Raw genomic sequence first — 14,520 nt, forward strand, 5'->3', positions numbered from 1 at the left:
GGGCCCCCCAAGCACAGTCTGATGAGTCTGTAGTTAGGGTTTGGGTGGCAGGGGGTAGAGTGAATGACAGTCCCTTGTTTTGGTGAAATGTCTCTGCCCACCAAAGAAACTCCTGTTGTAGGCAGGGAATGAGAGGAATCATTGTTTCCAGACTGACAACGTTGACTCCATAAACTTTTTAGGTACCACTGAAGTTCTCACATGCAGTCTCGCATATGGAATTAGTAGAATGCAAGACGCCATGAACCCCAAAGCCTGCAGAATTCATCTTGCAGATAATTGGGTTATTGTTGCCATTAAAAAAAAAAAAAAAACAAAGTATTATGTCAGTTGCCTTTGTCTGGCATAAGGTAAGCCATCTAGGCAGTTGTATTCAAGCTTGCACCCAGGAATGTAATTGAGAGGGTACCAGTTGTGATTTCGTTTATGGTGTACCCAAGGCATGCTAGAAGTCTTTTTACAACCGCCAGATGTTGAAGAAGGGTGCCCTTGTCCTCTGCTTGAATGAGGCAGTCGTCCAGATAAGGATAAATTTGTATGCTTCTTTGTCTGCAGAATGCAATTACTGGTGCCAGGCACTTTGTAAAGACCCTGGGCGCAGTAGATGAGCCAAAGGGCAGTGCAGAGAATTGGAAAATCAAAAAAAAAAACCCGCTTTGAAGCGGAGGTATCTTCTACATGATTCCCTTATTGGGATATGCAGGTATGCCTCAAATCTAGAGTTACTAACCAAGCATTCCTGCCTAGCATAGGCAGTACCTGTTGCAAAATCAGCATTTTGAATTTTGGAATGTCCAGGAACATGTTCAAAATTAATAAGTACAGTATTGGACTCCATGAATGGTCTTTTCTGGGTACCAGAAAAAGTCTTTAATAAAAACCTTGTCCTTTTTCCTTTTCTGGTACCGGTTGAATAGCCCCCATATCCATGAGAGACATAACTTGTTTCTGGATCTCTGCCCACTGGTTTTGTGGCATATCTGACCATCCGTTTGGAATTGGCAAAGTATGGAAATTAAATCTGTACCCCTGGGATACTATGTTTAATACCCACTTGTCCTGGGTAATTAACTGCCAATATTGAGCATGAAGTGCTAGTTTCCCCCCCAAGGGGGCTGCCAAAAGATAAGTTCTTGGTGATGGTAGAGGAAAGTCATTGAGACTGCTTACTGTAGGGTTGTGCTTTGTTTCCTCCAGATTTGGAGGTGGAGCACCCCATTGCTTTGACCTGTAAGAACCCTGTGATTGGTATCTGGAGCCTTTTGAGCACCTGGATTTGCCTTGAGTGGCTCAGTTGGACACAGGAAAGGACCAATTTTTAGTAGGCCAGTGTCTACTGAACCTGGGTGGCTGCACTTGCAAGAAATCTTTTACAGTTTGCATAGATTTAACTTTGTCTTCCATTTTCTTTAAAACCTCTTCTGCCTTATTACCAGAGTGTCATGCTGCAAAGGGACATCCAACAATTAAGCTTTAACATGATCAGGCAGATTTTGCTCCCTGAGCCAGGCATGCCTTCTAATCACAGATCCAGTAATGGCGGCCCTACAAGAGGCCTCCAAGGAATCAAAACCACATTGCAAAGTATGCTTTCCAACCTGTTCTGCTGAAGGCAATAACTCCTGTAACTATTTTCTACACAATCAGAAATCAACATTTTCTGTTTCAGTAAGCCCATAACATGCTGTTGATATTTAAGCATATGAAACTGGCAGTTTAAGGCCTTGATTGCCAAGGTTGCAGACGTATAAACCTTCTTTCCCCATCTATCCAGCGCCCTGGAATCTGTCTGAGGGGGTAGAATTTTTGGCTGTAGAGGCCTTTACACCCTTGGGACCCTGAGAAATAGTCTCAGGATCAGCAGCAGGATTTTTGAATAAAAATTTGTGGGAGTCAGGAAACCTGTGATATCTGTCTGGCTTACTAGGAGCCGGAGGCAGGAATCAGGAGCCATGCTTGATTCCGAAAACACATCAACAATGTCTAACACAGGAGGTATTGCCAAAGGCCTATGCTGAGGAAGGAGGAAATCCCTAAGCCTCATTTTTGATTCAGGAAAGCCCCGACTCTCCCAGTGAAAGTGTTCCCTTAAAGTATGCAAAGTCTCTCCAAAAGAGAGATCCTCAGGAGGAGATGCAGATGGGATGGATTCCTCTGCATCAGAATCCTCAGGGTGGAATAGAAAATTCCTGATCAGAAGAGGAATCAGAAGAAATGGAAACCTGATCTGAAAATTTCATAATCAGAGCCTTGCCTAGGCCTCTTAGCAAGGGGGGGGGGTTTGGGAACCCCTGATCAAGGTAATTAAATCCTCAGACATTTTGATCTGTTTTTTAGGCATAGGGGCCTGAGCACGTGGCTCATGCGTCGGTTTTTTAGACATAGATGTTTTTGACCTCGTTTTTGAGGCTGGCGTCTGTTTAATATAAAAATGTTGAGGCGTGAAAACACCCTCAGAAGCCGGTGCCTGCTCAGCGGCTCTGGACCCATCCAAGGGAGAGACATCCGCGGGTTCAATACTCTTGAGAATCTCACGGCATACCGGACTCCGAATGGGTCTCGGTAGAGGCCTGCGACTCAAAAGTAGCAGGTATCAGGGGAATGCGAAAGGACCTCACTGAGTACCAGCGAACCGGCAAATGGCTTAGAAGCTTCATCTGTTTTGGACCTAGACGGTCTGTGTCTTTCTTTGCGTATTTTGTGAACTCCAGTAGTCTGATAACAGACGACATTTCAGGATAATTAAATCTTGTACCAAAATATTTAAAAGCAAAAATATACCGACGCTTAATAGTGTGTTGGTTAAATCTAGCACAAAACAGACAGCAAGGCACGTTGTGATCTGGGCCTAAGCAAGGAATACAGTACAAATGAAAATCCTTATGAGGTATTTGCTTTCCACAAGTAATGCAATTAACTTTTACTGAAATCGGTAAGGAACAAGAAAAAGTTTCCCCAACAGGGTACTTAGCTTTAGTTTGAAGACTTCGGTTCTGAAACTCTAATACGAAAATTTCACAAGCCGACTGGCACTTGCGAACTGCTTCGGGCACCTCGCGGCAAGAAAGACTAAATAAAATGGAGTCTGCTGCATGTTTTATATCCCTGACGTCATGGAAGAGAGGAGACAGCAACCGACACAGGACCAAATACTTTATTCAGGCCGACTGAAGGCAACCTGCCAGCAAATTACCCAAATGTAATGACTGCAACAGTGAAACAAAGAACATCTACCACGCTTTGCTACATTTAGAGGTGTCCAGATTAGTCATCCTCATGAAGTGGCAGAACAGGATCTGCTCCCCTCCTCACCTAATGGCACCAATGCGTATCCTGTTCTAGTTACTCAACCAGATGTGAATCACTGGAACAGGTCAACTAGATCCAAATAAACTACTGCAGAAATAAATGTAACGTTGTATATTCACATACACATGAATAAGCATATCATTTGTCAACTATACTTGACACGCCAGTCATTAAAAATACTGAAGACCTCTCCAATCCACTCTGGCAACACTCATCCAATAATGGAATCCCAGTATTTCCTCCAGAAATCACAATGTTACAACTACAAACTAGCACAGACACACTGTCCAGTCCTCTGCTAATGCTTCCTCTCTTCAGAGGACATCTACATTCGCTCTGTTTTGCTAAGTACTCATTACAAAGCAAGTGAATCAGCTATAAAAAAGATCCAGTATTACCTTCTTTCACATATTGCATACTTCTCAGCACAGATTTGTTTATTACACACTTGGATATAATTTCAGCCAGGTTTAAAGCAAATTTAGTGTTGGGAGCCAAAACTAACACATTTTAAAGATAAATTTCATTTTGTTGGACAACCTGCTCTTTAAAACATTACAAATCACATCTGCTTTAGCATGCATGGGCATTAACATACAAACCTACTACAGGCCAATCTATACTTCACTGTTATGTAGTCAGACTACAGCACTCAACACTGACTGATTTTTAGTTACCTCTTCAAACCATTTACTAGTTGTGCACTTAAAGGATTACACCAACGTATATATGTACAAATCCATCCACCATCCCCTTCCCATTTCTGCACGTTATGCAATATTTTATCATACTTATAAACAGCTGATCACAAGTACTCTCAAGTGACTATTGGGTCCAACCATGGGCCATAAGTATTTGCATGCCACGTCACAAAGAGAAAGGCTTTCAGATAAACATGCATAATATGAAAGGGGAAACATGCTTATTCCTTATTTACTGGGGTGAAGAAAAAATCAAAAAGCTTTATCAGGTTGTCTTCCTCTCTCTGCAATATAGCACACTTCACCTGCTGCCAGAGGAGCTTCAGGTCCCACAACCACCAGACCAATGTTGTGATCTTTGCAGTACTGGGCAAGAATAGCATGATTACTGATGGAGACAGCTGCAAAAGAGAGAGAGAAATACAGTTAAAACAGAGGTAAGAAGTGGTGGCATAATCACACTTTCAGATTATGCTAGTTCTCAAAAACTGTTCCATGGAAGCTATTCTGCCTTTCATACCAATTCAAGCAGTTTATATCATAGTTGTACAGTTTGAGCATTTTTGATCTGTTGCTGCCATCTAGTGGCCTTTTATTTATAACAGATAAACTTGTTTTACAGCATTATAGCAAGCCTCAGGAAGTGATGCAACTCAATCAGGAAGCAGCTTTCTTTCTAGCCCTCATGAAGTGCAGTCATGATCTTTTCCCAGGCCCTGGCATTCACATCTCCTGTAAGTAATTTGTATGTTGTAATTCTTTGTATTTAGAAGTGCTGTATATTGTATATATTCCGATATGTTGCTATTTTGTATTGTGTTGCAGTTTTACAAAGAAAAAAGTATTAAAGTTAAGAAATCTTACTAAAGCTACAAGAAACCCTGATTCTTTCGCTTATTGGATTTTCTTAAAGTGTTAAGCTGTCCGTTTAGCTGTACTACGCCTTGCACAGTGGTGAGAACGGAACAGAAGCTTTGAAAATCAAGTCAGAGTGGCAAAACCACACAGCTGTAATACAAAGCTTGCAAAGCACATTTTAAATTCCCAAAATAAACTGCCTAAAAACAATTGGCAATATCAGTAACTACTGTTTCACAAACTGCAGTTTGCACAGAAAGCAAATGCAAGTTTTTCGGCTACTGAAAAAGTTACTTTTGAATATACTAGCACTCCTCTTAAGAAAAGGAGCATTTGTACTTCAGTCACCTGTACAGTAAATTACCTGGAAAATATGCCGAGGCCTTTTCATTTGCAATCTCCCAGAATATACTTTCACATAAAAAAACTCCAAAATACTAGTACAACCTCAACAAGGTCTTATAAATACTAGTCAAATGTCAATAGTGCAAACTGAAAGATTTGTAAACGCATCAGACCTTAGACAAAGCAATATTAGGGCACTCACTCCCATCACTTAAAATACAGTTGTCCAAAAGTACCCATTGCAATAGTGGGGCTTCAAAAACTGTACTCAAAAGGTGTCAAGTCTTCAGGAGAATGCTTACAGGAAACAGTACAGCTCTCTGAATGAAACCAAAATTCACCCTGCACTGAACCCCACTAGTGGCAGTTAAAAGTAAGCTTGTATAAAGCATATATTCAACTCAGAGAAACCAAAAACCTACACTTTTAATATTTAGTGTTAAAGTACAGTTGGGTAAAATCTTACCATAAAGGTAGATGTCCTTCCCCTCACTGTTGCAGTATTCATTACATTAGATATTCCCCACCTAGGGCAGTCTAACGTCTGGTCAGTATACCAACGCCTTAGGTTGCTTTAAGGTACACCATATCTCCTTGTGCAGCGTAGGGCATAAAGGTAACATCAGGACATACCATACATCGAATTGAAAGCCCCAGTAGGAACGCCAGTCCAAGGAAAACCAAGAGGTAACCAGTACATCAAGAACAGAAATGGAACAGGGGGATGAGGGAGGAAGTGAATACTGCAACAGTGATGGGAAGGACATTTACCATTATGGTAAGATGGTACACAACTGTACTATGTCCTTGTATATCACTGCTGCAGTATTCATTACATTAGGGACAGTGCCAAAGCTCAGGAAGAAACTTTGATGGAGGAGGGACCAAATGTGCTCTCTAGGAAGCCATGAAGGATGGCCATAGCAAAACTAACTCTAGCTCCAGAGATTCGATCCAACTTGTAGTGCTTGGAAAATGTATGCACAGAAGTCCAAACAAACAGCTGCCTCAAGAATACAGTTGGTATCCAAACTCTTGAAGAAGCCACAGCTCTAGCAGAATGAGCCTTTACAAAATAAGGAAGGCTCTTACCATGGAGAACAAAAAGAAATAGCTTTTGAAATCCAAGAGGAAATGGTCTGCTTGGATGCAGTCAATCCCAAAGACCTGGGATGAAATGGAACAAATCTGAACTGATTTCCTAATAGTCAGTCTTACCCAAATAAAATCAGAGTTGTCTATGCACATCCAGTGTGTGCAACACCTTCTCACTAACAGACTGTGCAGAAGGGAAATAAGTGGGCAAATTAACAGAATCATTAAGGGACAACTCATTTCACCACACTGGGCATAACAGGATTAATACGCAAGGATACCTTGTCCTTATGAAACGACAAAAAGAAGAGGACACGTCATAAGGGCTTGAAGCTCAGGACACCCATCTGGCAGACGTAAGGGCCAACAAAAGATACTCTCTTCCAAGAGCAATGCTGCAAGGAAGCTGAAGCAGCAGACTCAAAGAAGCCAAAGTCATTTTTTCCAAAACAAAATCAAGATTCCCAGGGGATGGAGGAACAGGCTTCTGGGGAGGCCTAATATGAAAAACTCCATTAAGGAATTGTCTAGCTTCAAAGCTAGAAGCTAAATGAGGAGATAAAGGCAGACAAGCAGAGGTAGCTGATAAGCGGATCTTAACAGAAGAATAATCCAACCTAGCCTTGAGCAATGCACACAAAGAACCAAAGGAACATCCACAGAAAGTGGATCCAGGTTACGAGACACCATACAGAAAACCTCTTCCATTTGGATAAGCAGAATTTCCTTTTATTGGGTTTCCTGACCTCCTACAGGGCCCCAAGCATGTCTTCAGAAAAAAAGGTGTCGACATGGAATCAAAATCCTATCATCCACAGTGTCAGCTGAAGTGTGGACAGGTGGGGATGGAGGAGAGATCCCCGTTTTGTGCGAGTTGTGATGACTGCCCTTGGATAAACGCAGAAGAGGAGGAAACCAATGCTGGCTCAGTTATAAAAGGAGTCACCAACAAGATTTTGGAAGAGTCCTGTTGAATTTTGAACTGGACTTTTGGATTGAAGGGGAGGGAAAGCATAAAGAAACATCCCCTTCAAAGAAAAAGATAGGGTGTCTACCTTCCATACCAGAGGACCTGGGACTCTGGCACAATAGAGGAAGTAGTCTGTTCAGAGGGGAAGTAAACAGATCTACTTGGAGTACCCTTGGTGGACAATGTCCAGAAACACATCCAAGTAAAGCATCCATTCATCGGACTGGGTTAAGGACTTGCTCAGTGTGTCTGACAACATTTTGACATAAGGGAATGTAAATTGCTTGAAAAAAGTCACTTGATACTGGACCACAATATCCCATACCAGGAGTGCCACTGATGTGTTTCTGTTGGAGGCAGCCAGACTCCCTGCACCTTTAGGGAGCCAAAAGCTGCTCCCCATCCCACATCTGAAGCATCTGTGGAACAGCTCCTGAGAGGGGAGAGAAGGATGAAAAGGGAACCAGGGATTTAAAGACAACTTGCTGGATCCACCAGTGAAGTTCCTTCTTGAGACAAGGAAGGCCTACAAATTCTTGAGGATGTGCATTCTTGAAGTCAAACTAACTTCAGGAACCACCAAAACTTCAAGTGGAGTTTAGCTAGAAGGAGCATAGAAATGGTGGATGTCATGAATCCCACAGCTCTCAAACCCCCTGGCTGTAATAGAGGTCAGAGGAATAGTCTGAAAGGAGGAAATGAGAGTTAAGACCATAGGAGGTGGCAGGGATGCCAGCATATGCACCATCTGAATCCTGCAACCCAGAAAAACAGGATTCTGAAAAGGAGTCAAAGACTGAAGTTTATTGCTAACACCAGACTCTGAAGAAGGGAATTGGCAAAACGAAGATTTTACAAAAGGATCTCTGGAGAGGATTCCTAAAACAGGAGATTGTCCAAGAAAATACTTGGATCATCCGAAGCCTGCAAAAAGCAATCACAGGAGCAAGGCATTTGGAGAATACCCTTGGGGCAGTAGAAAGGCCAAAGGGAAAAGCAGAGAACTGAAAATGCTAGGAAGCAGAGAAACAAAAAATTCCTGAATAGGGGATGGATCCGAATATGGAGATAAACATCCTTGAGGTCCAGAGACACCATACAAGCCTCAGAAAGTAAGAATAAAATCTTAAAAGGACAACATTTGAAAAATGGGCACCTTCAGAGAAAGTGCTTAGACAAAAGGAGGTCTAGAGTTGGTCTCCAAGTACCCGCTTATCTGGGTATTATAAACATCCTGGAGTAAAAACCCCTTCCCTTTGGGACACAGGCACTTCTTGAATAGTACACCCAGTCAAAAGGTCCCGAAGCACTTCTAGGAAAGAGGGGAGTCATTTCCGAGAAGGCTTAGGAATACCCCATGAAAGGGGGAAGGGATTTCCACCATGAAATACCCCTGCGGAATAATGGACAGAACCCAGGAATCCTGAGTTATCTGTAATCAAACAGGGGACGAGAGAGACAGTTTAAGAGAAAGAGGAACGTGGCTTGGATGAAACGGATAGACAGCACCTGGTTTAGCTGGAAAAGAAGACTTCCTAGTCCCTGAAGTCTGAGTAGCCTCAGCAGGAGGAGCCTGCTTGCCACCCTTTTTTGCCCTTAGGATAAGAGAGTTTGCCTTCGAACAAAGGCTGGCTTAGTGGAGTAGCTTCTTTGAAATTCAGAACAGGAGAAAACAGACGTTTGAATTCCTGTGAAGCCTTTCCCTCATCTTGAAGGGACTTAAATCAGCAGCAATTTCTTCTAATAAGTGTTGATTATCAAGAGGGGTATCCATCGACTTAGCCTTGATATCATGCAATGGCTGAAGCCAAAGCCAAGAATACCTCCTCCTCTTCACTGACCCAAAAGCAGCAGCCCTAGAAGCACCTCCTGCACATCTACAACTGATGGAATGTTGAGCCACCTGTGAGGAAGTCCCTAACAGGGAAATAGAAGTTTTCTCTCACAGTCTGGATCAGAAATAACTTGACAAGCCTGGGATAGGACAGCAGACATACCTATACATATAGGTTTGATAAATAGCCCTAAAAGCCAAGGTAGCAGAGATGTAAACCTTACCAAGCCTTTACATGGTTCTGCTGTCTAAATCGGAAGGTAGTAACTTGGGCAAAGGAAGCAACTGACAGGGCTTGTCAGAGGCTAGAGACACCACTGAGGGGTCAGCAACATGACACCTGTACAAAAAGTTATAGTCCTCAGACACCCCTCATAATACCTCTTATGGATCTCAGAAATACGAGCACAATCCCATTTAAAAAAATCATCCTGGAGATTGTGCCCCCAAAATAAATCTCTTCAAAGGGAACATCAGGACTGGTAGATTCCTCTTTCTGTCAGTCCAAAGGAGAAGAAATTTAAGAGTAAGCAAGGGATTCCTCATCAGAATCCAACTCCTCGTCAGAATCCTGTTCCCCAAGGCTTACGGAGAGTGCCAAGGGGGAGCTGGAACAGAAAACACCCTAAGGAGGTTTCAAAGCCATCAAAGAGTTAAACAAACCCTCAATGAAGGCCTGCCACTCTGTGGATACTTAGGGGCAGGAGCAATAGTTTTTGTTTTTCTTTAATGGGATGTCTGCCTTATAAAACTTGGAAGGCTCTGACCCAGCGTGGCATTCAATAATAGTAATAGGAACTTCTTCCGACTAAAATCTGCAGAACCCCCCCAGAAATGATAAACATTGGTTCACCACTGAACATCTGAAATGGGGATCTGCAAAGCCTCCTCAAACGTGCTTAAAGCTGGATCCCCGCCAGTCTTCAACCTGGTTGCTGCAGCAAAATCGGACAAAGCTGGACGAGCCTCCAGTCACTCACTCACCTTGGGGAGAAACAAGCAGTGGAAGATTCCAGTCTAGGCTTCTTAGTCTTTTTCCCTGGCAAGTGTCCGTTGGGGCAGGAAATTCCCTCCATAGTATCTTTTGCAAGATGTTTAAGTCGCTGATGGCCAAGATACAGCGGCAAAGAAGTCAGTCTACTGCGCAACATTTTGGGTACAAAAGCCTAATAGAAAAGGATGAACAGTCTTGCGAGGCACCAAGGCAAAGCAAACACTGTTTGTGGCAGTGTTTATGGAGAATCTGTCTCCCACACTGGCATTTACCCTTCGGGGATGACATGAAACCCCACAAGCAACAAGATAGACAAGTAAAAAAGAAACTCCAATGGGGCACTTATCTGTAAAAGCTCTGAAACCAGCAACAGAATGTAGGCATTCATACCAACATACCTCTCAAGTGTACCTCATTACAAGGAACGTACCTCATTTCGGGTCTAAAAGTTCATGTTCCTCCAAGTTCCACATTGAAAGGTAGTTCCACATTGAAAGGTCTCTGTTAGGAATTCTTAAGTGAAATTCATGGTAAATAGAAATATATCATATTAATTCACTAAAAGATCATCTTTCTAGCTGAAGCTGTTAGTAAGCCATTAGCACGTGTTCCACATTTTGCCCATTTGTTCCACATTATGAGGGCTAGTGTTCTTCATTTTGGAGATGGAAGGTTGAGAGCTATGCAAACTGATGAGAGATGGCATTCAGACTGGCAGCAAAAAAGTTCTGAGGATGGTACATCAGGACGTCAACTTTATGCTCTGCGCTGCATGAGGGGCATACGGCAAACCTTAAAGCAACCTAATTCTTTGGTATATTGGCTGGACATTGGGCTGCCCTAGGCAGAAAATTGCTAATGTAATGAATACTGCAACAGCGATATGGAAGGCCATCCATAAGTAATGCTTAAATACATTTGGATAACAGCCAATATATCACAAATTAACAAAGAAAAGAATGGGGGTACCAAATAAAAAGAACCAAATATGAAGCAACTCCCTGACGCTAGAACTGGCTGCACACTAACTCAGGTGCAAAAATTATTACAAAGCAAGATGTATTACTTTTGTCCCAAACCTGAAAACTTCATCACAACAACAAATAACTTGCATCAGTTCCTTTTATGTCATTGGAAGCGGACACAAATGCACATCATTAAAGAACCAGTACTATTTAAAAACGTGTCACTATTACAAAATTCACTCTTTACCATTTAAGTATTCTATTATTTATTCACATACTGAATTTGAAAGAACTAAAAAGAATCGCACAAGTAAAAAAATGTAAACAGTGGCTAAATGGCTACAAATTCTTATACATGTAAGATGACAAACACAGAAACAGTGTTATCCCCTACTTTGTCCATAAAAAATATATACTAATAAAAACCACAGTACAAGCATCTCAATACAGCAATTATAAATGCTCATCCAAAAGGGGAATAAAAAAATAGTTTCCATAACGAATCAGTTTAGCAGAATGTAGTTTTAGCACAGATTTTACTGATTGTTTACATTGGGACCATCAGCATGCGTAAGATCATGTATTCTAGTACTATAAGGGACTGTCAATTTGTGAATTGTGAATGAAGCCCTGTATATTACATATATACAAGTGAGTTTTATTTTACTCCATTTGGTTGAGTAGAGAGACTTTTTACCTTTATCTTGCGTGTATATACCCGTCAGCTGGAACTCTTCTTCCCAGGCTTCCTCTGAAAAGGGGATTTACGGCCTAGTCAGACATTCCCAGTAACCAAATGCAATAAATTAACAAATAAATATATAATGGTATTTTACTGAGTATTAATTTGGAAGTGTTGTTTTAATAAACCGACCACCTGGGGAAGAGAGGCTTTCTGTTGCTCAGAGTCCAGTAATACCTCAGGAACAAAACCAGTCTCCTAAGGAGAGTCAGGATTGAAGGAGATTGACAAAGATCCAGGGTTTTGAAACTGGTTACAGTAAAATGCACAGCCTTCTGAAATGCTTCTGGAGAGGCTGCTTGGATCATACAGACATCTAGGTGTGAATGCCTTTAGTCAACAAGCCAAGCACTTACACTGGGTGCACTACACAAGCCAATGGGAGAGTCAACTGGCAAGGAGCACACACTGCTTCAAATTTTAGATGCATTGTGTGTACCTTGTAATGGAAGTGTGAAGGTAGGCAGCCTTTAGGTCTGAGGAGACCAGAAAGTCCTGTGCAAGCAAAAGGGACAGAAGGCCCTATAATGTCAGCATTCTGAAGCTGGTACTTAAACCTGTCCCAGGACCTTGTTTGCTTGGCACTAAAAAGATTCTTTAGTAGAACAGTGTGTTGTCCTTTTGATACTTTTTCTCTATAACCTTCTTGACAAGGAGCAATAGTGTCTGACTAGGTCAGTGTGGGCAAGTCTACCTGTTCCCATGGACACTACAGGAATAGCTCCTGCAAAGAAAAAAAAAAGAAATCTGCTACTGGCAATTGGTGCAGGAGTTAAAGACAACAAAACTGTTCCTTTTGTTTGAGCAAGGAAGAGGTGGTTGTGGTTAAGCAAACACTGTCCAAGTGGGCTGCTGCATGCACTTGCATTTTGTCACATTTGGCCAGCTGCCCATTTCACAAAGCACATGGCTGCTTCCAGTACTGATTTTGAAAATGTGTTAAACGTAGCAGAGTCTGAGGCATTCAGGGATGAACCCCTGACTATGACCTAACCAGCAAGACTTGTTCAGTTATAAACCTGGGTGTGGAGCCAGACATACACCAAAGGAAGTGAAAGGGTGATACCTTATTACCTCTCCCAGGAAAAAGGCCAAGGAGCATGTCATAAGGAAAAGGTTTTGATAATTCATCCCTCATGGAGACCTGGATCTAGCAGAAGCCATCTACTCAAATGGCAGGCTGAAATGCCAGAGGACGACACCACTCTTGGTAGCAGGTAATGATCTCAAATTAGCCAGAACAGAGTAGCAGAAAGTGTCGCTCATCTATCCAAGGTGAGCTGCTGTTGTAGTTTTAATTCTCCAATACCGGAGCATACACCTGTAACTGCCCCAGGGTCTGATGTGCAATGAGCATTAGTGTTTGTCACTTGCTTCTGCAGGTGATGTGATCCATTAGGAATTCCCTCCATGAAGTCAGTGATACTATGGGATTTCTGGTCATTGGAGATTCTATAAGAGGACCAACTGCCTGGAAAAGCATTCCATTATCTCCCTCTGGAGAGAGGCGAGTCAGTAAAGCCACTCCTCCTCTACCCCTCCCCACCCTGGCCCTAACCACTACTGGGAAGGGGAACAGGACAAGAGCTAAGTGGGATAAGTTGATCCAACAGAGCAAGGTAGTTTAGGAGTTGCTGATCTAAAGGGATATTTTAGAAATATACACAGTTAAGGCTCATATTACACAAAAATAAAGTTGCAATTCGAAATGTAAAGGGATGATGAAGCAAGGGGGAAGCCCAAGAAATGAGACAGCAGAATTCTGGATCTAGATCATTGAAGAATAACCACCACACAGATAATATGCACAAGTAGCAGAGATAGTATTCTATGAACTAAGCCAACACAAGAATAGAGAAAACAGATTTTGCCAATAGGGATGACTGCAAAGAGGAGTACACAAAACAGGAAAGAGGAGACTGGAATTTACTGTTGAAAACCGGCAAAGGAACCAAAGGTATTAGGAACAAAAAAAACTAGAGAGAGAGAAATGTAAAAGTGAGAGGAGGCCAAGACAGCATTTGGACTACAGACTGCCTTCCCTACCAGGCGTCGACTGAGTATAGGCAAATTGAAATGGATAAGGGAATCTTAAGTGAAAGACTTGATCTAGTGGAGTATTTAGCTGAATCTAGAACAGAAGCTACTGTTTAAAACGGGAGAATTAGTAGGGCATATTTATAATGCATATACAAGGAAAATGCTAATGTGGTTTTCTTTTATGTTAATGTATGCATGCCTCTCAAGCTACAATTTAATAAAGGTGTTTAAAAAAAAGGCAGCTAAGCTACTACTCCAACATGGGCTGCAGTAGAGGCCTTATCCTCTCTATCCAAGAAAGTTTGCAAGTTCAGAAAGAATACTGAGCAAACCACCATCTTGCTCTGCCGTCAAGTCTATTTATTCTGGCAATTTAAAGTTAAAAATCTCACCTTTGCCACTTTTTTTTTCTGCTACACTTAACATGTATTCATTTCTTCACTTTTGGCTTGAAATGACTACTTTCATGACTACCTTCTCAGAATCTGCACTGTAAGCCTCTCTGAAAACCAGATATTTGCAGATTCAATGTTTTGAGCTGTATCTCACTAGGGCAATTTTCAGAAAGAGAAAAAAACATGTATACAGTGTGCTCTGTTCCTTCATACACCACAAGTAAGGAAGTCACCAAGGCATGCAATACTTTCAACTTTAAGGACGAGATAAG

At 41.9% G+C, this 14,520-nt stretch overlaps 1 protein-coding gene across 1 annotated transcript in view; it reads right to left on the reverse strand.

Annotated features, from left to right (window-relative positions):
* GART (phosphoribosylglycinamide formyltransferase, phosphoribosylglycinamide synthetase, phosphoribosylaminoimidazole synthetase) overlaps positions 1-14,520 on the reverse strand; it is a 1,783,038-nt gene that overhangs the window by 1,279,616 nt on the left and 488,902 nt on the right. The window contains exon 3 of the mRNA XM_044072949.1: positions 4,316-4,411. Coding sequence (XP_043928884.1) covers positions 4,316-4,411 — 96 coding nt within the window. The remainder of the gene's footprint in view (positions 1-4,315; positions 4,412-14,520) is intronic.

The sequence above is a fragment of the Protopterus annectens genome, chromosome 5.part1 (assembly GCF_019279795.1).
Source record: "Protopterus annectens isolate FY-2018-M chromosome 5.part1, PAN1.0, whole genome shotgun sequence".
Taxonomy (NCBI): domain Eukaryota; kingdom Metazoa; phylum Chordata; order Ceratodontiformes; family Protopteridae; genus Protopterus; species Protopterus annectens.